We start from the raw sequence: 26966 nt of genomic DNA on the forward strand, positions 1-26966 counted from the left end.
TTCCTAACTATTTAATTGAGTTAATAATACATCAAACTCTTTAAAGGTGAAATACATTCCACTGGGAACTCTCTTCTAGGATTAATACAACTAAAGTTTCCTTCCACTACTTCCCAGTTCAGTTTGCCCTTTTCCTGCTGTTTTCTAAATAGTATGAACTAGAAATTCTTTGTTCTGATTCTCATAGCTTAGTTCCAAAGGTTTATAAGAACTATACAGGAGTTATAACTTAAAAGGAATATAATGCAAAGATTGGAATGTATTGCTTCGAAGGATATGGTTAGTTCACACTGTGTAATTTAAAACATTCTACGGTTTTCTTAATAAATTCTGCATTGAGTTTATAATGCGAATAGAAGAAATCTCTGTTACAGGACTCAAACTTAGAGGAAGACTATTGGAGATGACATTTTAGCCATCACCGCTAAACAAACTGAACTGTCCCTTTATTTTGTAGAAACTTTTATTTCCAGTTCTCCTATGTTAGAAATCCTTTAACACCTGAGCAAGGAGGAAGATGAACTCAACTGGGAAGTTTTAATGCTGCTTCCACTGTTAACGTTAATCTCCTATAATTGAGTCTATCAGACTTCAAGATTTGATCTAGAGTTTGTTATAATTCTATTCTTAGTGACTTTGGCTTGGTATCTTTTTGTGCTAGAAAAATTTAGAGTTTGCAAGTATGAGCTTTGTTTTCTGAACTCAGTGGTTCGTTTCAGTGGTGTTTGAGAGAGAGAGGCTAGAAGGAAGAAATTTAACATTGGGGGATGGTAAATAAACATCCTGGTAGACTGTAGGTTTCCAGAAAAGATTTATGATGATTAAAAAACAAAACAGCACTTACATAAATAACTCATTCCAAGAGCACGTTGGTAATGCTGTTGAGAAACAAATTTAGTGGTTTATAAGTGAAGTAAAATAAAAACTAGCTGTTCAGATCTGATTAATCCCTTTCTCCCTCTCTCTGCAAGTTAAATATAGTATTTTCTTGATAAGTGATGCATTATTTTCTTTGAATAGAGAAAGATAAACTGTTGGTGTTATTGGTGGAAAATTATAATGTTAATGGTACCTTGAGTAGGCCTGATGGCAAATAATTCAAGGGAACTTCTCTGGAATTGCACTAGTGGGACTGAAAGCAGAATCTGGCTGTGTTTGTGCTTGTGGAACCATACTTTAGTTTTTCAGAAATAATCTGAGTTTAAAGAACATGGGGTGATCCCCTCTTCTTGATATTCGTACTTGCTTTTCATATGGGTCATTCTGAGTTTCCACTTCTGTCCATGATATTTATTAATGTTCAGGATACCCTCTCTAATCATTCTGTAGTCTGGTTTGTTTGGACAAAAGAATTTCTCTGAAGGTATCGTTTACCCAATTCTTATTTTTGGGCTTTGTACCTAAAGCATGAGAGGGATGGATTCCCCTAACTTTACATATTCCTTTTTATATTGAGGCAGTAGTTGAGTTTCATGCCATTGAAATTTTTCCAGTTCTCCCCCAAGTACCAGAGTTTTGAACTGATAACCCCTTGTATTCTCTCCCTAGTTCTTAATACAGCTAAGGGATGCATTAGATGAGTTTCTTCTTTCTTGCATTACTCCTAGCACTTTAGACTCCTTTGCAAGATTCTCTTACAGGGAGGAAATATGCTACTGGTTCCACAAGTCTCTTAGTTGTGAATATGCTTGCAGTTGATATTGGTTACATTAGCCAATCTGGTATAACAGCATGCTTCAGTAGTCTACGGAGACAATTCGTAGATGAATCTTCAGCATGACTCGTTTTATGTGATACTCTGAGTCATGCTGGAATTTATGAAAGGTGGAAACCATTTCCAGATGCACCTGTCTCTTCTTTGAGTGTTTGCTGACTGGAATTGGAATCTTTTGGCCAGTATAGTCTGTTGACTTGTGCCTGTGCCTGAAGTATTGTCATGCCTCCTTCCAAGGGACAAGGCTAGCCAGGAGGGCCTGTCGTGACTGAGAAAGGGAACTGCAAGTGGTGTCCTTCACTTTTGCATACATTTTTTATCTAGTTTACAAAACTGGGGAGATAGTTAGCTTTTAGGAGATCTTATAATATAATGATGATGTTGTTTTTAGGGAGGTAGATTACATTTTTGCCCTTTTTTTTCTGTTATCTGGTACCTGATCTTTATGACTGAACAAACATCTTAGGGTCTCAGTCTTAAGTCAGATCACCCTCCCTGTAGTATATCTACAGGGGATCATCCTTATAAGATCAACTTCTTCATTCATTCTTTGCTAAAAATCCGAACTCTGAGCAACATTAGGCCTCTAAGTGATATCATCATCTCACTGTGGTTTCACTTGACAAAGGCATAGTTCTGTCTGTGACATCATATTCATGACTACAACATTTTTAAGTATCTCTTGAGGAAAAACAACTAATAAAACATCAGGGATTCCAATATAGGTCAAGCATGAAAAAGTAGTAAAAATCATTTGAGAATTTCTGTGCTTTTTTTACCAGTTAGATTAGCAATGACAGCTAAAGAATGTCCATTAGAAAAGAGTATAGCTGTTTGTGGCCACTGTAGCTCTGATGTCAAAGAAAGAAGATGGGAGATACCAAGTTTCTTGTTCAAGTTTTTAGTGTTTTTATGCTTGCCCCATATTTGTTATTCCATGTAATTGGAAGTGACCCAAAGCTCCAAGTCCATCCTAAAGGGGAAGGAACCTAAACATTTAGATATCTTTGAAAAGAAGAGCCAGACTATTGTAAACTACTAAACCAAACTATCAGACCAACTATCAGGCTTCTGTCCATAGTTGCCATGAAGGCTGTGTGGTCAGGGTGTCATAGGAATTGAAAGAGGAATTAAAATCTGATTGCTGAGGAGAAATTATTTGTATGAACCTCATTTTAGGCAACCAAAAGATGCAGCAAGGTCAGTGCAACTGCTGTGACAATGGGGCAACCATCCTTCTTCTAATCACTGAGAACTTCCAGAAGTATAGAAGACAGTTGAAGATCTTCTCTGTGAGAATTCTGATCTATTTAGCTGCAAAAATCAATGAATACTTGCACTTAAAAGATTCTTGCATCACACTTCCTCTGTGTACAGGCAACCCCCACTTAGCGCTCTTAATTGATTGCTGAAAAACCAAGCGTTAAGCGAAACAAGTGTTAAGTGAAACCGAAATTGTTTTTAATGACCCAAGATAGTGACTGCGAGCATTATAATGAAACTCGCTGAGCAGTAAGTGAAATCAGGTATCAATTTAAAATGAGCATTATAGTGAAAAAGCGCTAAGCAAAACAGCGTTAAGTGGGGGTTGCCTGTATTTCACATGCTGTCCTGGGTCCCCTGCACAGTCTGGGAAGGAAGTGAGGTTAGACCCTGGGAAATGGATGCAAGGCTCAACTGGAGCCCCACAGGCTAATGGGGAACACCAAGGAGCAAATGCAGGAAGGAAGGATCTCCCACCGCTATCCCCAGCTGACCTGGGAGCTTAGGATGCACCAGGACTGCTTCTGCCCCACTCCTGCTGATGGCTGTGGGGGCAGCTGCTGGGTAGGGGCTCAGCTGGGGACAGTGGCAGCAAGGGCATATTCCCCCTACCTACACCTAATCCCTGGCCACTCCACCAGGTGTCCCATGTTGGCCTAGGACAGGAACAGGAAGGGTGCCCTGCGCAGCTGCTTGCCATAACCTATGTCTGGATCAGGAAAGGAGTGGCCCTGGGGCTCCTCCTACTCTTGGGTCAGCCGGGGACAGTGGTAGCAGCAGACAAGTCCCCTCTCCCTGTACCCAGAGGCATAATTAATAGGCCTGTGCAAATATGGAAGTATTTGATTCAGATTCGGATTTGGCCAATTTGGAGGACAGTGATTCGATTCAGAGAGTGGGATCACTGTCCTGAATCAATTTGGCTGATTCAGAAGATTTGGCGCTGATTCAGAGAGATTCAGTAATTCAGATTAGCTGGGGAGACGCAGGCACAGCTGGGCGGCTATAGATTCTCCCGTGGTTCCTCCAGCTGTGCCTGCCTCTACCCAGGCAGGGGGAGCTATGGGAGAAGCCCCCATGCCTGCCCTGCCCAGCCCCAGCCCCGACCTGGCCCCAGCCTCCTAGCACCAAAAAAAAAAAAAAAAGGCTTGCACTCACCAGCTGCAGCAGTGGCGAATGGGGCTTCTGGGTGCTCATGGCCAAGCTCCATCCTCTCCGCCACCCGTGCAGCAGCTGCCCCATGGCACGGGTGCAGCATGGCTCAGCAGGATGCTGTGTGCTGTTACGGAGCTGAGGCCACTATGGCTGAGTGGTACCAGGCTCCGGCTGACACGTGGAGCCACCCAGCTCCCAGGCAAATCCAGCTGGGGGCTGGGTAATCAAGCCAGGAGCTGGGGAATTGAACTGGTTCAATTCGCCAGCCCTTGGTTGGATTCCCCAGCCCCCGGCTGGATTTGCCTGGGAGCTGGGTGTCTCCACATGTCAGCTGGAGCCCAGCAGTGCACAGCCCCAGCTCCCAGACAGCACACAGCGCCCTGCCAAGCCATGCTGCACCCATGCCATGGGGCAGCTCCTGTGTGGGTGCCAGGCAGGGGGAGGGGGCAATTCCCACTACCCCCCACTGCCCCACGCTGAGCAGGGGGGCTGTGCCACAAGCCCCCATAGGCCCCAATCACTACTTCTGCATCCAGTGAATGCAGAGCTTTTTGCTTTTTTTTTTTTTTTTTTTTTTTTTTAAGTGCCGGGAACCCGGGGCCAGGTGAGGGATAGGGATGGAAAGCGCAGCCATGGGGGCTTCTCCTGCGGCTCCCTGGGCTGTGCCTGCTTTTGACCTGGCAGGGGGAGCCACAGGGGCTCTGCCCTGCTGCCGCTTACCCAGCCAGCGCAGGGGGGGCACACGATGCAGGTATTGCTCACTTCAGGTGGCAGCAGGGCATAGCCCCCACTCCCAGCACTGTCGTGCCCGCATCACCACTGGGAGCGGGGGCTCTGCCCTGCTGCTGCTTGCCAGCTGGCGCGGGGGGCATGGGATGCGGGAGCAGCAGTGCTGGGAGTGGGGGCTATGCCCTGCTGCTGCTTGCCCCCTTCTACCTGGAGCAAGCCACGTCTGCATCCCCTCCTACCCCGCGCCCCAGCTGGGCAAGCAGCAGCAGGGCAGAACCCATGCTCCGGGTGCTGCTGCACCTGCATCCCCCGCCCCTCCCGCTCCCCTCTCCAAGTAACACCCTTCCCACCCTGGCTGGGCAGCTTGCCCCAGCCCTAATCCTTCCCTCCCCACTTCCCCAGCCCCAACAGGCTTACCAGCTGGAGGCAGCTCTCAGCTGCCTGTTCAGTATATGCCCAAATCTCCTCCAAATCAAATCAGCAACTGAAGCTTTACATAGCCCTAGTAATTAACATAGTTTCCTCCATTGGCAAACCCTGCTGGGGTGGTGGTGTGGGTCTGGGAAGGAAAGTGCAGCTGAGCACTGGAGTTGATGGGGTGATGAGAGAGGGAGTCAAGGGGGAGAGGAGAAAGTCTTACTTGCTTCAGGGACTTAAAAGTCTCTGGCTACTGCTGTCACAGTGTCCTGTCCTTTCATGGGAAGAGCATTGGGAGCTGAGAGGGTTGTATGTAACCCCTCTGGTGCCAGTAGCACCTGGCATACACACCCCTTTTCAAAATCTTAGCTAATGCCAATACTAATAACACCAGTTTGATCTAAATAGTTTTCGTACACAGACCAAATGAAACTCTGGCTGACATCCAACCTCCATTGATCTGCTTACAGTTTCGCAGAGTAGTAGAAAGATCTTCATCCAGATATAGTTTTGCTTTACTTCATGACCTGGATATTGCTTCATTAATTAAAATGGAGGAATTTTGCTCCAAAAACATCCAGGAGATTTTGATTCAGAGTAGAAAAATCTTCACAGCAACTAACTAAAAGGGCTAAGAAGAAAACGTTCACTATTTGGGAGGAGCATCATCATCATCCCATGTAAAATATGATGTTCCTATGCTGTTAGATATTTCCCCTTTATTTAGAGGGTCAGGATTTCAATTATCTCTATGAGTACAGCTAGCAGCAATATCAGTTCACCCTCTCCTATGCAAGGTCACCCTGTGTGCTGACAACTAGCAGATTTTTCAAGGGTTTTATACGTATTTTCCCCATTACAGGTGTCTTTTTCCTCCTAGGAGCTTAATGACATTTTAGCTGGTTTGATGGAGTCCTCCTTTGAACCATAAGCATCATATACTTCATACCACCTCTGTATGAAAACAGACTTTTTAGTGACAATTATAGAAACTTGCATATAGAGAAATTACAGGTACTCATGGCAGGCTGTCCATTCTTTTCAACTATGCTGAAGTCTAACTTAGACTGTATCAGTAATGTCTACCTAAGGTGGTCCCAGACATGAACCAGAGTATTCAGTTACCCATTTTCTTTTCTTAAGCCCCAGGAGAATGAAAGTGAAATGGAACTCCACACTGGCTATGCCAAGAACCTTTCTTTTTTGGAGCTACAGTACTCCACATATATCCATTAGTGTAGTAGGGGCCAACCTTTTTAGCAGGCATGCTACAACTTTGCCCTACAGCCTTTCCAAATGCCCCTCTGATCCCTTTTCCTTTGCCCTATTGGCTGTTCTGCTCCCTGTCTGATCTGTTGCTTTGCTTTTTGTTACCTGCCCTGTGCTTGCTGACCAGTCTGTTTCTATTTTCTGTGCTACCTGCCACATGCCCAGTCTGCTGTGTGCCACACACACAGGCTGCCTGTGGCACACATGCGTAGATTGACCACCCCTGCATTAGTGTGCAATTTACTTAACTACATAGTGCAAGACCAGTTCCTTATAGTACACTCTGGTTGTCTGCACATTTGCTAAGAGCATAAACCAGGCAAGTTCATACTTCTTTGTAACTTACTGTACTTCCTTTAACTGTTCCAGAAACAGTGAAGGGTACTACCTGTCAAAGGGTTGTATAAGAAACCTTGAAAATGAGAGGAGCTGGTCAGTCATGGGACTGCTAATATTACAGTACTGACACAGCACCAGGTTCTTAATGAGCATTGATAAATTGATAATTGTTTACATTATGTTTGGATAAATGCAGTGCATTATGTTTGGAAAGTGCCTAGTCTTTGCTCACTCCTAAGAGTTTGCAGTTGAATGGAGTAAATATTCAGGGTCTAGATTATCGGATGCTTTGAATTGAAGACATGGGTCCACTGATCTCAGATTGTATTGAACTATAGCTAGAAGAAAACCTCCCAGTCAGGTTACAGCTTACTCCACAAGGATATATGCAGCTTCTTCCTGAAGTATTCCTATTTCTGACATTTGTAGAAAAGCTACCTGCATTCATAGAGGCAGAGCTATATTACAATCAGTATTTAAATAGATTGAAGGATGCATCTCTAGGATCAAGTTACTGTGTAAAAGTCATCAAAGATGGAGGACAGATAGAAGAGCACTTGTAGAAGAAAACAATGGTAACTTGATGGTAGTTGTGTGCCTAGATTCTGCCTGCCACCTACGTTCTGAATTGGCAAAGGAATTGAGAATCTGCTTTGCCCACTTATGCCTTTGGGAATGGGTGTGAAAGCACTGAGGCCCCCTCTACACATTACACTTAAGGCATGATTAACCAGGTAATCGCACCTTAAGTTGTGACCCAGCTACACGCCAGCATTCAATGGTGTGATCAAACAAGCGATACGCTACGAAGTAATTCCACAAAAAATGGTTAATAAATTTGTAGTTTGTTCTAAGCAAGCTGTTAACTGAACATGTAGGCAAGTGCTCCTCTGTGACTGGGAGCCCCATCAGCTGATGGCCCAAGCAGCTGACAGGGCTCACAGTGATGGCGGTATTGTCAACTGAGCCTTGTTAGCTGTGGGGCTCACACTGGGGGCAGCATAGTTGGTCATGTGGCTTGCAGTAGGGCAGCTTTCTCCTCACTGGAAGTCCTGCAACTCCCACTGTGAACCCTGCAGCTGATGTCAGCTGTGGGGCTCGCAGTGGGGGCAGTGTCAGGAACTCTGAGAGCCCTGCTGAGCTCTGTCAGCCACGGGGTTCACAGCTGCGGGAGGTGGTGCAGGGGGAGTCCGGGACTGTAATCCCAGGCTCCACCTGCACTGGCAATAAAGAATCATGGAACCTGCATGATCCCATAATTGCGCATCCTGTCTTATGTGCCTTGTAGCATGGCAGGAGGCATGATTGTATGGATTGCATGTTAGAACCCATTGCACCTTTACCTGGATGTGTAGAGGGGCCCTTAGTGTGCAGGCACCGTACAGTGGCCACTGCTAGCCAAAAATTCCAGGTGCTGGTGCACAAGATGCATGCATCCCCAAGAGAGGAATACACAGCGACAGTACATCTCAAGAGCAACAGTTACTGAGCAACCTTTTTTCCAAGCAATATAGTATGTTTGTCTGACAAGCACAGTGATTCAGCAGGATAACCTGCTCCATTGCCACTAAAAGGGAATATCCGGATTGAAGATAAGAAATCCTGAGTTTATTTTTATGGAAGTAGCCTGACTTACTTGGTTTAATTAGATAAGTTTATGATATTTCAGGGTCTTTTTTTTTTGGCGAGTGACCCATATCTCTGCCCAGGCGTTAAAAAGAAAACTGCTGATCTGTTTTTATATTAATATGACTGGTATCGTATTTTGTCTTCATGGTCTTGTGCTGAACAGCTAGTTTTTAATTTCCTAGTGGAAAGGGATTGTATGTCCCTTCCCTTTTAGATATCCTTCACCCTGATTTATTTTAGAGTTGAAACAAATATTCACTTAGTGGTGGGACTTGCTTCATACTAAGAGGGAAATCGTTGTAATTTGAGGATCTTCCTGTCTTAAACTAGTTCACAAGAGAGTTTTTTCAATAGGTTATTTAAAATTTCTAATTAGTTGCATAAACAAGCTTTTGGGGCCAGTTTGCTACTAGGTGTTGTCCACATCTTGAGCCCCAGAATAATACAGAAAATATATCTTTTTCTTGTTAGCAGTCTAAGTGATATATTGCTGGCCAAACCTATATGATTGTACACTTTCTTTTTGAGGTGTGAAGTGCTTCAGGAAGTCTTCAAAGTTAAATTAACCCACTTCAGAAATGTGCATGTTTGTTTGAATTAGAAACTCAAGTACTCCTTGAAGTACTTTATTCCTGAAAAAAACAGTATACAATCACATAAGCAAAAAGAAAAGAAAACCAAAAAAAATTTTAAAAAATTGGACAAGGAAGTGGATAACCAGCAGGTTGACCATATTATCTTTGAGGTTTGGTCAGCAATATGTAACTTCATCTCAAACTATAGACCTGCAGCCTTAGGAAAAAGAAACCACTTACTTATAGTTCAGCTTCTCCAAAGATATTAGCTGACTAGATTTCAGCTTGTTAAGAAGACATTTGGTCAGCCTATTGGGCAAAAAAAAATAAAACATTTCTGCTGTGAATCATACTTAGAGGTTGGGGAATTCCTTGCCCAGTTCATCAAAGTACTGAAGCTGGTAAGGAGCTCAAAGGCTGGTTTCCCTGTAAAACCCAGCTGATTCTCACCAAGTCAAAAATCTTTAAGAACTAGTGAGGGGGAACACTAGCGATCTTGTGCTAGAAACACACCACACCTATAAATAATCAAAAGAGATCTTTGGAAATGTTAAACTATACACAGTTAATTTTATTTTTTTTCTATAAATATTTTATGAGAACAAGATCAGCACCATGTGTTTTAAGTCTTGCAAAGTATTTTAGATCTCATTCAGGACAGTCTTTTAGATGTTGTAGATTTTTTTATTTACAAGAAACTTAGGGACACTTTAATTCATTGTTGGAGAATTACTTAAAGATCTTGCATAATCCTTGTTGTATTCTTTGAGTGAATGCTTTCTTATTGAGAGAAATAATTGTTTTTCAAAGTGATCTTTTTGAGAAATTGTATACTGCATAATCTTATATATAATGCTAGATTAATACAGTATTTAAAAATGCTGCAAAGATTTATTTCCTGTATAAACAATTGACAGGGGGCTACTTTAATGTTCATAGTTTAGTTGTACTATTTATCTTACCTTGAAGCATACAAACTGACATTACTAATTGTCAAATCCATCCATATGGGATGAATGCTGGCTCATTTGCAGTAACAAAATGCCTTTGAGATGTTGGTACAGTGGCATCCTGTAAATCTGGATCCATTCATTGAAAACAAAAAAGTTAGAAATTCCTTATAGCTAGTTTTTTTATAGGAAATGAGCTTAGCAATTGGCTGTAACAGAGTTAAGCTGCTTTTTCTTTTCTCAAGAAGTAGCAAGACAAAATAACTCAATTCTCAAGGCTCTGTAAGAAGCTGCTATACAGCAGGTTTAGTCTCTTGTCTCAGTCTTAGGTACTGAGAGGAAATCACCTATACACAGGGCCCTGATGAGGCTTGTAGCTTCATTAAGTCCATCAAAATGTGATTTCAGTGGTGTATAACTTGAAGCGGGCATTTCTTATGGATAAGACATCTCCATAACATCTCTAGTTTCCATATGTAACAAGATATACTTTGAAAACTGGAATCTTTGCACAGCATGATCGGTGAACAAGAAGATACCTTGGGGGGGGGGGGGTTGGTTTTTTTACAATGTTTTCTTTCAGATTATTTTGTAAAATTTATCTATGGCATGATCCTACAAAATTGACGGTGACTATCCAGGTGGCGAACTGAGACTGTCTTCATTATCCATAATGTATTCCTTATCATCTTCTCATCTGTCTCTCATCTGATTTTCCACCTATTGCATATTGCACTTATCTGAGTATTCTGGGACAGGAAATAAGTACCTTACATGTTTGTACAGTTCCTAGCACAATGCAGTTCTGATCATTGTTTGGAGCTTTTGTGTCCTATTGTAACAATTGTCAGTTGATATTGTCTTAGCAAATAATGAGGTAGATTTAATTACTCTTTAAAATTGAATGTGCATTTATTGGAGATATCCAATTCTGGCTGATGTTATAATTCAGTTATATTGTTCATGCACTTGTGAAAGCTTAAGGCTTTCATCTTTTAACTAAAGCTGTGTGGGTTGCCTTTTTATGACAACTGTGTTTAATTTCTGACACGTTATTGTTTGACATTGTTCGTTCCTCTTCTGCTTTAACCTTGCACAATTAAACACAAAATTTACTTGTCTTACCATCATGCTGCTGATTAAAAAAAACCAAAACAAAACAAAAACATTATAGTGGTTTAATTGGCCATCGGAAAACTTTCTGTAAGTAAACAGCCGAATACAATTTTGTAAGGGCACAAATACATTATTTTAGTTTGTGTTGCATCTTTCAGGCAAATTATATCACAGCACTTTGCAAATCTAAGATGCAGCTCTTTGTGGTAAAAATAAAGTTGCTGGGGGGATAGGGAATGGGGACTAAGTCACTAAGTGGTATAGGAGAAATGAGTTCCTTTTACTGAAACACATTATTTGTTTCTTTTTTCAGTTGCTGATATGTGTTCAAGATGAGTGGGATGGGAGAAAATTCCTCTGACCCATCTAGGGCAGAGTCAAGAAAGCGAAAGGAATGTCCTGATCAGCTTGGACCCAGGTTAGACCACTTGTATTTTTCCCAAAGGTCTTCAAAACTTATCAATGTATACATGCTAAGTATTTTTAGTTAAGTGTTTGTCCTGGTGAATAACACAGCAGTTGCAAATGCCTGTTATGTGCATTGGATCGGAAGCTATGAACAGCAGGCTGTGTTAGGCTAAACCTGCCCCTGCCTGGGCTGCTGTTCCCTGTGATGGGAGGAGAGAGAACCAGGCTGCTACTGCTTAGTGAATCATCTATAAAATGTAGCTAATTAGGGTCTAGTTCCCTAAACATTCTCCCTTTAAGTACTTTTTTAACAGCTTTTCCTTAAATATGTTCTGTTCTGTAAGACGAAACAAATCACAACTTTTTTTTCCCCCTCAACATTTTGTACCAGCATTTCAGTAGAATGGGATCATAGGAAGTAGGGCTAGAAGGCACCTCATGATTTCATCAGTCCAGCTCCATACTCAAGGCAGGATGGTTCCTGACTAAACCATTCTAGCTAAGAGTCCAAGCTTTTCTTGAAAATTTTCAAGGATAAAGAGTCCACAGTTTCTCTAGGTAGCCTGTTACAATGCCTGACCATCCACATAATCAGAAAGTTCCTCCTACTCACCAACCTAAATTTCCCCTGCTGCAGTTTGAGGCAGTTGCTCCTACTTCTGTCTCCTACTGCCACAGCGCAATCTGCCCATCTGGTATTTGAAGACTGTTATCAAATCCCCTCTTAGTCTTCTCTTCTCCAGATTAAATGACCCTAATTCATTCAGCCTTTCTTCGTAAGTCTTGCTTCCCAGGCCTCTAATCATTTTTGTTGCTTTGCATTGAATGAACTCTTTCAAATCTATCCACGTTCTTAAAGTTTGGGCCCAAAACTGGACACACTACTCCAGATGAGGCATCACTAGCACTGAACAGAGCTGAAGAATCTCTTCCCTTGATTTGCAAGTGACATTCCTATTCATATAACCCAGCGTGCTGTTGGTTTTTTTTGCAACAGGAGTCCTACTGCTGGCTCATATTCAGCTTATGGTCTACTGTAACCTTTGTGCTACTGCAGCCCAGCCAGTCATTCCCCCATCTGTATTTGTGCATGCGTTTGTGTATTTGTACAAGGTACAGGACTTTGAACTTGTCCTTGTTGAATCTCATCTGATCGATTGATTGCAAGCCATTTCTCCAGTCTTTCCAGGTCATTCTGGATTGTAGCCCTAGTTTAGAATGTCTACCATTCCACCTAACTTGGTGTTTCCACCTGCAAATTTGCTAAGTGTGCACTCAGTCCCATCGTCCAAATCATTAATTAAGATGTTGAATGATAAGATGTTAGACACACCTCTGGGGAGGTCCACTTGATGCCTTCTCCCAACTAGATATTGGACCCACTGATGACTGCTTGTATCAGTTACATATCCACCTAACAGTATTCATTTAGTTTGTATTTCCTTAGTTCGTTTATGAGAAGGTCACGTGAGACAGTGTCAAAAACCTAGCTAAACTCATGGTATATCGCATCCATTGCTTTCTCCCTATCCAAAGAGCCTGTCAACAGAAAGAAATCAGGTTAGTAATGCATGGCTTGCTCTTGATCAATGCATTCTGGACTCAGGCACCTGAACATCTTGTTCTCATTTAGGTGCTTCACAATAGATTCCTTGAGAACTTGCTCCACGATGTTCCTAGGTATTGATGTCAGGCCAACTGGTCTGTAATTCCCTGGATCCTCTTCCTCCCCTTCTTAAGGATGGGCAGGATATTTGCCTTTTTCCAGTCACCTGGACCCAACCTCCACAGGAACTCAAAGAGGGTAGCTAATGGCTCTGAAATTACATAATAGAAGTTGGAGAAAATCAGGGTTAGAAGGGACCCCAGGATCCCATCCAGTCCAACTCCCTGCTCAAAGTAGGACCATCACTAACTAGATCATCCCAGCCAAAGCTTTGTGTAGCTAGGTCTTGAAAACCCCCAAGGATGGAGATCCCACCTCTCTGGGTAATCTGTTCCGGTGTTTTACTACCCTCATAGAGAGAAAATTCTTCCTAATATCTAACCTAAACTTCGCTTGCTGCAACTTGAGATCATTGCTCCTTGTTCCGCCATCACTAAGAACAGTCCAGCTCCATCCTCTTTGGAACACCCCTCTCCTCCCCCGTCCCCCCCCCCCCTTTCAGATAGTTGAAGGCTGCTATTAAATCCCCTTGTAGTCTTCTCTTCTCTTTAGACTAAATAAGCCCAGTTCCCTCAGCCTCTCCTCAAAAGTCATGACCCCTAGCCCCCTCACCATTTGTGTTGCCCTCTGCTGGTCTCTCTCCACTTTTTCCACATCCTTTTTGTAGTGGAGTGGCCCAAAACTGAGCACAGTATTCCAGATGGGGCCTCACCAGTGTTGAATAGAGGGAAATAATTACTTCCATTAACCTACTGGCAACACACCTACCAGTGCAGCCCAAGATGCTGTTAACCTTGGCAATTGGGGCACACTGCTGCCTCATATTCAGCTTGTCAACTGTATCTTAGCCCTATCCTTCAGTGTATCTGCTACTCTCCCCAGCTTGGTGTCATCAGCAGATTTGCTGAGGGCACACTCCATGCCATCTTCCAGGTCATTAATGTAGACATTGAACAAAACCAGACCCAGGACTGACCCCTGGGGCAGTCCATTTGATACCAGCTATCAAGTAGACATCGAGCTATTGATTACTACTCTCTGAGCCTGATGCTCCAGACAGTTTTCTGTTCACCTTACAGTCCATTCATCCAACCCATACTTCCTTACTTTGCCTGCAAGAATGTGGTGGAAGACTGTATCAAAAGCTTTGCTAAAATCAAGGTATGCCACATCCACTGATCTCCCCACAGCCACAGAGCCAGTCACTTCATCACAGAAGGCAATCAGGTTATTCAGGCATGACTTGCCCCTGGTGAATCTTTGCTGACTGTTCCTAATCACCTTTTTCTTCTCCAAGTGCTTATCATAGAATCATAGAAGTAGGGTTGGAAGGGACCTTGTAGATCTTCAAGTCCGACCCCCTGCCTGGGCAGGAGGGAAACTGGGTTCAAGTGACCCCAGCCAGGTAGGCATTGAGCTGCTTCTTAAAGACCCCCAGGGTAGGAGCCAGCACCACTTCCCTTGGAAGTTGGTTCCAGATCCTAGCCACCCTGACTGTGAAGTAGTTCCTACGGATGTCTAATCTAAACTTACTCTCCAACAACTTGTGGCCGTTATTCCTTGTTATCCCGGGGGGCGCAAGGGGAAAGAAGGTCTCCCCCAAACCCTTCTGGTCCCCCCTAGTGAGTTTATAGATGGTCACAAGGTCCCCCCTCAGCCTTCTCTTGTGAAGGCTGAATAGGTTCAGGTCCCGTAGTCTCTCATTGTAGGGTCTACCCTGCTGTCCCCGGATCATGTGGGTGGCCCTCCTCTGGACCCTCTCAATGTTGTCCGCATCCCTCTGGAAGTGGGGTGCCCAGAACTGGACACAGTAATCCAGCTGTGGCCTGACCAGTGTCACGTAGAGGGGGAGGATCACCTCCTTGGCCCTACTTGAGATGCAGATGGGGATGCATGATAAGGTCCGGTTAGCCTTGCTGACCGTGACCTCGCATTGTCGGCCCTTGTTCATCTTGGAGTCAGTGATGACTCCAAGATCCCTTTCTGCCTCCGTGCTCTCGAGAAGGGAGTTTCCCATCTTATAAATGTGCTGCTGGTTACTACTGCCCAAGTGCAGCACCCTGCGCTTGTCCGTATTGAAACGCATCCTGTTTTTGTTAGCCCACCCCTGCAACCTATCCAGGTCTTTCTGCAGTCTTTCCCTCCCTACTAGCGTGCCCACCTCACCCCAAATTTTGGTATCATCATCAAATTTGAACAGGTTGCTTTTCACCCTGTCATCCAAATCGCTGATAAAGAAATTGAACAGTGCGGGCCCAAGGACTGAGTTTCCCCAGGATTGAGGTAAGACTGATGGGACTATAGTTGCCTGGGTCCTCCCTCCTCCCTTCCTTAAAGATGGGGACCGCATTGGCTATCTTCCAATCATCTGGCACCTGGCCCGAGCACCACGAGCATTCGTAAAGCCATGCCAACGGCCCAGCAATAACCCCTGCTAGCTCCCTTAACACCCTGGGGTGGAGAGCATCTGGACCTGCTGACTTGAACACGTCCAGCCCCTCCAGAAGCACTCTAACCCAGTCCTCCTCAACGTTAGGTCTTGAGGCGTTCCCCTCGAGTCCGTTTTGAAACATGGTGGGGGAGTCCCGGTCCCTGCATAAGAAAACGGAGGTGAAGAATTTGTTAAAGATGTCTGCCTTCTCCTCTGGCACAACCACCAGATTGCCCAGCGTATCTTGCAGGGGCCCCACATTTCCCGGTGCCTTCTTCATCCTCCCTATATATTTGAAAAAGGACTTTTTATTATCTTTGATCTTGGACACTAGTCCTAGCTCTGTGTCCACCTTAGCTTTCCTAACAGCCCCCCTACAGGCCCGAGCAGTGGAGGTATACTCCTCTTTGGAGATAGCCCCCCCCCTCCACTGGGTGTATGCCGCCTTTTTGGCAACCAGGCATTCCCTGACATCCTTGGTGAGCCAGGGAGGCTTTTGAGCACTCTTGCCCCTCTTGCTTCTTGTTGGGATTGTCACCCCTTGGGCCCCGAGTATCGTCTCCTTAAGGAATGACCACTCATCTTGGGCACTGAGTTCCCCTGCCCTCAAGAACCCCAGCACCTCTCCTACCAATCTCAACTCGTTGAAGTTGGCCCTTTTGAAGTCTAGGGCTACCACCTTGCTGCAGGCCCTTGTCACCCTGCACTAGATGATGAATTCCAGCAAGCGATGATCGCTATCACCCAGGTGGTCAAGGACCTGGAGCCCCCTTACCAGATCATCGCCTGTGGCCAGGACCAGGTCCAACAGGGTATTCCCTCTGGTGGGACTGTGCACCTCCTGGGTTAAGTGGAGGTCCTGTATCTCAGCCAGGAACCTCCTTGAACAATCCGACCTGGTTGACTGCTCCTCCCAGCAGATGTCCGGGTAATTTAGATCACCCATGACAACTACATCCCTTGCCTTAAGCGTCTCTGCAAGCTGGCCCAAAAATTCCCGGTCCAGCTCCTCACCCCTTGGTTGGGGGGTCTGTAGTAGACCCCCACCGTTAAATCCCTCTCCCCACGACCCCCTTGTATCTTGACCCAGAGCACTTCAGCTTGTCCCTCCTCTGACCCCATTTTGCTGGCAGAAGATGTGTATTGCTCTTTGACATAGTGCCACACCCCCTCCCTTCCTTCCTTCTCTTTCCTGCCTGTAGAGCCTATAGCCCCTAATGCTAACTGCCCAGTCATAGGATGAATCTCACCACTTTTCTGTAAGCCCCACTATGTCTGGGTTTGAACTGGCTACTCTGAGAGCGAGTTCCTCCTGTTTGTTCCCCATACTCTGAGCATTGGTATACAGGCATTTAAGGCCTTGCATAGCTGTGCTTGCCACCCCCCAATTAGGAAGACTATCCAGACCCCTGTTTCTTACCTGGGCACTCCTTGCACTTGTCACCTGTCTTGCTCAGGTGGCGTCTCCTCGTCTTCCTGCAGCCCTCTGCGGCCCCCTCCCCCGGCGAGGCTAGTTTATAAATGGACTCCTTGAGTATCTTCTTCATGATTTTTCCAGGGACTGAGGTAAGGAGGGCTGGTCTGTAGTTCCCTGGGCCTCCTTTTTTTTCATTGCTTAAATATGGGAACTGTTTGCCCTTCTCCAGTCATCTGGGACCTCTCCTGATCACTATAAGTTTTCTAGATGATGGCCAGTGGCTCTGCAATCACATCAGCCAACTCCCTCAGCACCCTGGTGTGCATCCCATCTTGCCCCATGGACTTGTATACGTCCAGTTTTTCTAAATAGTCCCTAAGCTTTTCTTTCACCACTAATGTCTGCTCACTTCCTCCCCAAACTGTGCTGCCAAGTGCAATAGTTTGGGAGCTGACCTTGCCTGTGAAGAAAAAAGGCAAAAAAGGCATTGAGCATTTCAGCCTTTTTTGCATCCTCTATCACAAGATTGCCTCCCTCAGTAAGAGACCCACACTTTCCCTGATCTTCCTCTTGCTACTGACATATTTGTGGAAACCCTTCTTGTTACCTTTCACATTCCTTGCTAGCTGCAACTCCAGTTGCACTTTGGCCTTCCTGACTTCATCCTTTCAATGCATACTTCATGCATTGGGATGGTTTCATAGAAGTTGAAAAAAATTAGGGTTTGTACTGACTTAGGTCCATTTGTTTATAGATTTGTATAGGATGGTTTGGATAGGGATACTGAAGGAATTGACATGTTAGTTCCTTCAATATCCTGGGGTACATTCCATCTATCCCTGACAATTTGAAAGCATCTAGCTACTCTAAGTAATCCCTAACCTGTTTTGCCATTACTGTAAGCTATTTATCTTTCACCATCTTTCCTGCCAAAGGTGACTATACTGATCATCTGGTAGCTGCCTCCCTTTGTGAAGAGTAAAGTAAAATTAAATATTTGAGCTTCCTGTGCAGTATTTGTAACTAGATTACCTTCTGCATTCTGTAAGGGACCTATGGCTTCTTTGGTCCTCCTCTTACTCTTGACATAGTCGCAGAATACTTCTTTATTGCATTTTATACCTCTTGCTGGTTGCATTGCAAATTGTGCCTTGGCCTTCTTGATTTTCTCCCTGTGATACTCTTATACTCTTCCCAAATGCTATAATCAAGTTTCTACTTTTTGTAGGATTCCTTTTTGAGTTTCAGGTCCTTGAAGAGATTGCTGTCAAACCAGGCTGGCCTCTCATTCGTCCTTCTAAGGATAGTTTGCTCCTGCTCCCTTAAAAGAGCCTCCCTGAAGTACAGCCAGCTCTCCTGGACTCTTTCCCCTCTGACTTGCCTCCCAAGGGATCCTGCCCACCAGTTTCCTGAGTGTGCCAAAGTCTGCTTTTCTGAAGTCCAGTGTCTTTATTCTGCTACTCTCCTTTCTTCCTTATCTTAGGAACTTGAACTCTATAATTTTGTGGTCATAGAGAATCATAGAGAAGTAGGTTTGGAAGGCACCTCCGTAGGACATCTAATCTAACCCCTGCTTGAAGCAGAATTATCTCTATCAAAATCACCCTGTACAAATCCATTTTCGAACCTTGTAGCAAACCTACGGAGTCAATCCTGACACAACACAAGACAACACCCTAACCTGCCACAGGTAAAGCAAGGGGACCATAGTGGCCAACATCATGCTGCTTTGAAGATTGTTAATATACTCCCAAGAGATCCCAAGAAAATGGCCATGTGCCCCTGCTACAGAAAAAGGCAAAACCCCCCACAGTCCATACCAATCTGACCATGGAGTAAAATTCCTTCCTGACCCCAAATATTGCAGTTGTTCTGATCCTAAGTAGAGAGGTAAGTCCCTCTAGCTAGAAGCCTCCAACTTTAAGTCCCAGCAAGAATATTGACACACTCCAGTCAAAATTTCTGGGTTTGGCTGCAGCCAACACCCACTGTCCCTGAGGAAGGCTTAAAAAAAACAAACACCCCTGGCACATCTAGCAGAAAGCTGGGGAAGGAAGGAGCGGGGTGCATGTGGAATTCCCTCCCAGTCTGATGCGGCAACCATTAAAGCCCAGATTCATGGGGAATATGCATTGCAGAACGGAGACACAGCTATGCCTAGATCATCCCTGACCAGTGGCTTTCCAACCTCTCTTTGAAAACCTCCAGTGATTAGACAGTCCACAACTTCCCTAGGCAGTCTGTCCTAACACTGAAGAAATTTTCTAATGTCTAGTCTAAACATACTTTGTTACAACTTCAAGCTATTGCTTCATTTTCTATTGTCTCCAGCAAGAGAGGAAAGAAGCTTTCCTTCTTTTTGGCAGCTCTTCAGGTATTTGAAGACTGCTGTTAATGTCCCTTCTTAAGCAACTTTTCTGCAAGCTGAATATGCCTAGCTCCTTCAGCCTTTCCTTGTATGACTTACCTTCCAAATCCTTTATCATTCTTGTTGCCCACCTCTGGACCCTCTCTGACTTTTCCATGTCCTTTTTAAAATGTGGAGCCCAAAACTGCACACAATACTCTACATGAAGCCTAACGTATGCTGAGTGGAGAGGCACTGTTACCTCCCATGTGTTGCACCTAATGTAGCTGCATCTGTTGATGCTGCTGCCCAAAACCATATTTGCCTTTTGTGCAGTTGCATCACACTGCAGATTCATATTAAGTCTGTGATCTACCAAGCCACCTAGATCCATCTCTATATTGCTGCCATCCACCCAGGTATCATTGTCACCTAAGTTACCTTCCACCTTCACATTCTCAATTCTTCCCAGTTTATAAGCAGAAAGTTGAGAAGAGCTTCCTACCTAGTAGGTCTCTGTACTATCTATATCAAAAAGTATTATCACCAACACACCACAAGAATTTGCTGAACTGCTTGTGCATTGCTACATTTCCCTCTCAATAGATGTTCTAATTAAAATTAATTAGATCCCCCATGAGAACTAGGTCCTGTGATTTGGAAGCTTCTATCAGTTAGTTGACAAAGGCCTCATCCACCTCCTCCTGGTTCAAAGTCATCAAAGTCAAAGACATATTTAAAGTCATCAGGCTTCAAGTACTGCCTTTCTTGTGATGGCCTCATCCTCCTAACAGAGCAGTGGTTCTCAACCTCAAGAAATACCAGCTCTCAGCTTTTACTCGTTTCTTGACTATGGAAAAGTAATAGAAGAGTTTTGTTGCAAAGAACTTGGAAGGACCACAACGGGTCAAAATGTTTTTGACACTATGGATTCCTATTTGAAATCTCTGGGTTTATCTTGTGAATCCTGTTTAGGTGTTGGTAGAGAATCACTGTTACAGTGTGTCATAGCTATTTTATTATGTGAGAGAGATGAGAAGAGCTTCATGGCTTCAGGTGCTAGGTATCCCAAGATGTACAAAATATCATAGAATATCTTACATTTGAAGACATTGACATGTTTATCAATTATGCAGGCCCTAATACCGCTCAAAAATGTTAGGACCACTTTGATATTATTAGTATGCCAGCTTTGAGAAGTCAGCCTTCTGATATCAGCCTTAGACCCAGTAGAGATTCTGTTGACCTACTGATTATTTTCCAAGGAAGGAAAACAGATTTTCTTGGAAGATTTTAACCATTTTCTACAGTTGATAGCCACAGTGAAATGTGGTTCATAGCTCTTGACATCTAAGAATTATATGCAATCCATCTAGCACACAGGAAGTATCTCCAATTCACTGTATGGCCCAATTTTTATCAATCCAAGGTACATTTGAGCTTTTCACAGCATCAGGAAGAGTCACAAAATGTCAAGTGGTGGTGGCTACACGGTTAAGAAAGGAAAAGGCGCTCATATCAATCCATATCTATCAAACAGAAGTTTTTCCTATTGGGAATTCACCACAGCCCTGAACTCCTGCCTTAGGTGTTCAAAGATATATGCCAACAAATCATTACTTCAGCCATCAAAGATGAGAGAATTCATCAGATCATCAAAGGCATATTTTCCAGAATGATTCACTCTTATCCATTCAGTTTGAGTCCAGCGTCAAAATCTATCAACCACAATACACATCTGTCTTTACATTGAGGCCCTGTATTGGAATTGTGAGACATCCATCTGCATCCATTAGAGGAATGGCTGAAGTCTGTGTAACAACCTACAAAACATTAAATACATGACTGTACATACTTCCATCTTGTATCCTGCCTTCGTTAATTCAGTGGAGGAATGCACAGAATGGTCAAAAATGGTAAACTGCCCCACGTTTTTACTTTAAAAGGTACATATTAGTTGCATCAGAAATAAGTTAGGCTATTCCCTTGGATCTGTTTTAAATATATGGATTTGAGAAGGAGGTGAGTCTTCATATAAAATTCCTAAAATTTGAGACAATCCTCCTAGCTTTCATGAATTCTATTTCATAGATCTTCACAGGTAATATGTGTAATATATTATGTAAATCAATAGGGAAGTGTCCAGGTACCACCTTTGCCAGGCTGCAGTTAGATTGGCTAGGTACAGACAGTCAAAAAGCCCAAGGCTGAATTGATTCAGTCTTTACAGGTTAGTTTAAACGGCACAGATTAAATTGAAACAGAATTGAACAGGCATTTACCTTTGATTCGGGAAATGCAGCTACGTGCTTGCAGTGGCTCAGGCCAGAAAGGCTGGGGGGACAGGAGCAGGCACTAGAGCATGGCTTTCTGGCTGTGTGTTCATTTCTATTTCCTAATGCCCCCAAGGTCTCTGGGATTTGCAGTCTAGAATTACAGCAGCAGGACTCTGCAGGGTTACTCATCACTTCTTCCTGCTTCCAGGTCTCTCTGGGATTTTTAGTCCACAGTCACAGCCAGCAGTAAGTTTGAGCAGGGAAAGTGGGGTTTAACCCTCCTCCCTGGCCCCAGAGGCCAGCTGGGGTTTGCCTGCTGGGGGTGGGGGGCAGTTCCCCCCCCCCAGTAGACTGTGCTGAATCCCCAGCTGGGTTTGCCCTGCTCCACCCACTTATCAGCCAGCCCTTGCTGCTCCAGCTAAGGAGCAGAGGGCTGGGGCCAACCCTCTCTCTGGAGCAGACAGCACAGCCCAGCCCCAGCCCAGGGCTGCAAAGCATGCTGGGATGCTGGGGGGGGGAGGAAGGGGACTCTGATTTAACTTGAACCAGGAAGGGGTCCAAGATTAGAAGTTTCATAAACTGGTTTGACCCAAATCAATTAAGTCTGGTATTACATTCATCTAGGTTTATCTTAAACCAGATTCAGCCATTTTGAAACTGGTTTATGTGCACTGAGTTTCTGTTCTGCTACAGGTTTAAACCAGTTTCCAATCATTTAAACTGGTTTATATGCAACTTCTGTCCCTAGCCATTGTGAACATGCTGTCAGCTTCATTAGATTTAACCATTTTCTATAATTCCAATTGCCACTAATCTTCCAGGGATCAAAACAACCTACCAGACCATATCATGGTCCCTCTCATGCATTTTCTCCAGTTCCTTTGATACCCAAAATGATAGGAAAAATCAAATAGGACAGCTGTACTGATCCTGATTAGATAATTATTCCCTGACAGGTTCTGGCTATGTGATTGTATGCCATATATCAACTTGACTGTTGATGCTTGCTGACATTAATATCACAAAACTAGGGACAAATTCTATATCTGAATACAAAATCAGCAAAATTAACCTGGATTTTATATAGCTAAAAACTATTATTAGAGAGTGCTCACTAGAACTGTGAGAAATCCTGTTCCAAAGTTGGAAGCCTTCCAGAAGGAAAACCTTCTTAAATTGGAAGATTTGCTGTCTGCCCTCACCCTATAACTCACAACCACTTCATCTCTTCAGTAATTCACTCAAGGTCTATCCTGAAAGAATCTCTATGTGCCACCATTCAATCCAGTCGTGTTCAGTGTACTCTGACCCTTCTTCCTTAAACTAGGGAGCCTCTGTTTCTCCAAATCCCTTTGGCTTCCATAGGTCTCCTGGAAACTCAGTTTGAACCCATTCTCTTCACCATCTTACTCTCAGTACAGCTTTCTTAGTGGGCTTTGCTTGAGCCACATAGGTCAATGCATTCCCAGAACTCATGGCTGCCTTTTCTTATTCTAGGTTTCATTGAGACCTCATCTTGAATTTATTCCAAAAACAGTTTTAGACTTTTTGTTTAAATCAGATTTATTTGTTGTTGTTGTTTTTACCAAAGCCCTATTCTTTGCCAGAGGAAGAAAAATTCCACACTGCTGTTTCTTTGTATATTTTTTCAAATAGGACAGTCCTTTAGACTCTATCTTTCTACTGATTAAATAGCGTTGATAAAGGACAACTCAGTTCCTTCTAGAGAATATGTAAATGAACTAACCAGTGTATTCTGAATTGCTACCACATTGCTGGCATATTCCTCCTACCAAACATTAAAGCTGTAAGTAAACATAATTTGCAACTATTTTAAAAGGAGCAAGGAAGCACCAGCTCAGGAATGTACATCTGTTATTACAGTGCAATTGCTATGTCTGCTTGCTTCCACAGAGATGGAAGTTAGCTTAATAGGCAGAACTTTAACGCTTAATAAAACAGGGTTAACGCTGCAACATTTTTGCTATGCTTGTGTTGCTCTAGGAGTATCTAGATTAAAGTTACATCATAATGGTTTATATCAGTAGTATTTGATATTGCCACCCTAGTTGCATCTGTCCATACCTTAAGGCTTATTTAACTAGATCTGAGGCATACTCTTACACACATTTCAGTAATACCCAGAATCTGACACGTGCCTGGCATCTACCTGGAATAATATTCTTACCTTTGTAAGACATTGTTCCTTTATTATGGCTGTAAGATTAGACCCCAAGTCTGGGACGGCAGTGGTACAATCATTTAGTTTGATGCAGGTATGACCCCTCAGCCCTATCTTCCAGATGTGGGCCTGCCTCCCAGTCATTTGGGGGAATCGCATGTGCAAATATCTGAAGGATTAAAAATAGTATTTTTGTTTATATGGATCCTACAACTGGCATTCAATCGCTAGTCTTTGTTTGCTGAAATTCTGAATTGGCAAAGAGAATGAAGGATGATCCTTTATCTTTATACCCTCAGGTGGGGTTTGCGGATTCAGAAATATTACTTTTCTGATCTTGAGAATCAGGCATATGCACACATAGCTTGTGATCATCAGGTACAAACCATGTCCAATAAAGGAACCACCCTTATTGCTGAGTGGGTAACTTGCAGGAAAAATAGAAAGTGCATGCATACTATCTAAACGTGTTAGGCAGTGGGCAACTAAATTCTCAGAGCAGAAGGAAGCCAATACTCGGCTATTCCATTCAGAAAATGAGCCATGGACCCATTTTATGAATCTAATATATTTGATTTAGGATTGGCTCATGAGAAGAATTCATGCTGTTACCTGGATGAAGACAAGAAAACTTAAGAGAAAATCTTTCTCTGGTACTCACTGTAATAAAGGAGCCTTCAGCCATTCAAATCTACTGTCTGGGACTTTCACCTTCCATGTTCTATTGTTTTGTTTTGTTTTGATTTTCAACACAGCAGGAAAATATGCGGTGCTTGTTTAAATCTACTTTTAACTTATATGAAATTTCAACCTCCCACCTGCAGATTTATTTACTGACTAAAATCTCATTTATGGGGGGAAAAAATAACAAGTGTTGTGTCCTTTTTAAAGTTCCCATTTTGAGCTAACTACCTTGTTTCAATGTAGACCTTTGAGAAACTATTTTGTTGGGGAAAGGGCATTGGTTTTGTTTCTTGAAATTTTATGTTATGCCTTGATTAAAGATTGTAATATCACCTTCCAATACACTTAACACACAACAATCAAACTATTATTAAAAATAGCACATTTTAATTCTGCTTTCAGCCCTAAAAGAAGCACTGAGAAACGTAACCGTGAGCAGGAGAATAAATACATAGAAGAACTTGCAGAGCTGATTTTTGCAAATTTTAATGATATTGACAACTTTAACTTTAAACCTGACAAATGTGCAATCTTGAAAGAAACTGTGAAGCAAATTCGTCAGATAAAAGAACAAGGTAAGAGCACTAGTTAATTGCCTTTGAATATTTTAATATTGTGTCTATTTTGGGGTTTTTGTCAAGTGCAGTGTTAACTTCTGATTTTCTCCAAGATATTTATGGTTATTTAAATCCTTAGTGAAGTGTATTATATCAGGAAAGGGTGTTCAGATCATTTTTAGTAGTTTATAAATAGGCTTTTTGTTAAATCCATAAACTGCATAGAGAAAGTGGAGAGTGAATCAATCTCATGTAAGTCTTCATTTAATGGGTTTAAAGTCAATCATATTTTTTTATTACTAAATTTTAAGGTATAGTGCAGATGAAGCAAATCTATATACATAACATAAGTTAATTGAAAGTCAGGAGTAATCCTTAAGTGTGCAATATGAAAATTTCTTCTGTTCTGGTTATTGTTCTGTTTTGTTCACATGAATAGGCATTGTGAACTGAACTGTATAGATTCCCTACATACCTTCTATCCTGAATTGCAATAGATATCAGAGTACCCTAATCTCTAGTTGGAATTCTGTTGTAAATACTAATCCAGAAAACACTACAGATTTCTTCCTGTCCTTTGTTTAGGAGATCAGTTCTGTATTTCTTTGCTTTTTATGTTTTTTTTCTTTAAAATAAAGGTTTTTGTTGTGGCACCAGTAAATCTGGACAAGCATGAACTTGGGGTCAATTCCTACTTGTGAAGTATGTGCATATTGCTTTCCTCGAGGGCTAAGAGGAAAATATGACCTGCTTTTAGAATAACTTTTTAAGTTTTGTTCCCTTTCATCCATATCAGTCATATTTTCTGTTTTAGAATGTACTCTTTTACCTTTCTTTTGAAAGGCAGTGGCTTCATATCAAGCCAAGTGTATGTATGTATGTATGTAGATGTGTGCAGATGAAGTACTCTGCTGCTGTAGATTCCAAAGTGCTTTATTTAAAGAGAGTCTGCATTGAATCAGTTTGGTTCTTTTTTGTTTTTAACAGATAGCTAGGAAAATATGTAGTTTTGATGCACAGGACCATTCAAGATGTTGAAAATTGGAGTTTATAAGAACATGAAGTTATCATGTTGGTCTGGCTTCTGAGGATTTGGGTTATATCCCACTCCACTTATTAAACTCCTAAGTAAACTTAGGCACATAAATGCAATTCAGTACCACCCTCCTCCAGTTCCTGAAAAAAGACAACGCAAAATATGAATGCTCGCTGTTTTTGTGACTGTCTTGCAGCTAAGATGATGGGTGTGTTACAGAAGGAAGTGCATTAACATTTTTTCAGAGATTTGCGCTGTATGAAATAGGCACCTAAAAGTGTAATCCTGAGTCCATTTTGGTGCCCTGCAGATGGAATAGGATCTAATTTCTGCAGTTGTAATTTGGGATGTAGGCTTTACATGACACAAGTTGCACTGAGTTTTCTCTGACTTTGGGTTGATTACATCTTTATTTCCTGGTGCTGCAAATAATTCTGTTTTTAAGCTTTTTTTTTTTTGGCTGTTGCTGTACAGGAGCAAAGGGATCTAATCATCCACTGTGACAATTTAGCTAACTTTTAATTGTATCATAACTCTCATAATCATAATTTTAGGTGATTTTTCTAATAGCCCTGTGTCCTGAAGTCATCTATGTAGAGGAATTTAAGTTTCTGGGGGAAAGCTTCAAAATACCACCTGAGTGCCCACCACAGAAACTAGGTTTAAAACTGAAATAAAGATTAACTCAACATATCTTTTTTTTTTTTTTAATCATCATAATTTTAATCTAATTTTATGAGTTGGAAGGCCTGAATTATAGTTTATGAATCCTCAGAGTTAACAAGGAATCTCCAGAAATGCTTTGA

The 26966-nt window shown here is 42.7% G+C and overlaps 1 protein-coding gene across 8 annotated transcripts in view; it reads left to right on the forward strand.

Moving 5' to 3' along the window:
* Window positions 1-26966, forward strand: part of NCOA2 (nuclear receptor coactivator 2) — a 273200-nt gene that overhangs the window by 139001 nt on the left and 107233 nt on the right. For all 8 annotated transcript variants that reach the window (XM_059723987.1, XM_019498601.2, XM_019498602.2 and 5 more), the window contains 2 exons: window positions 11470-11574; window positions 24970-25142. In XM_059723987.1, the coding sequence (XP_059579970.1) occupies window positions 11489-11574; window positions 24970-25142 (259 nt within the window). In that variant the 5' untranslated portion in view covers window positions 11470-11488. The remainder of the gene's footprint in view (window positions 1-11469; window positions 11575-24969; window positions 25143-26966) is intronic.

This window comes from Alligator mississippiensis, chromosome 3, assembly GCF_030867095.1.
Source record: "Alligator mississippiensis isolate rAllMis1 chromosome 3, rAllMis1, whole genome shotgun sequence".
NCBI lineage: Eukaryota > Metazoa > Chordata > Crocodylia > Alligatoridae > Alligator > Alligator mississippiensis.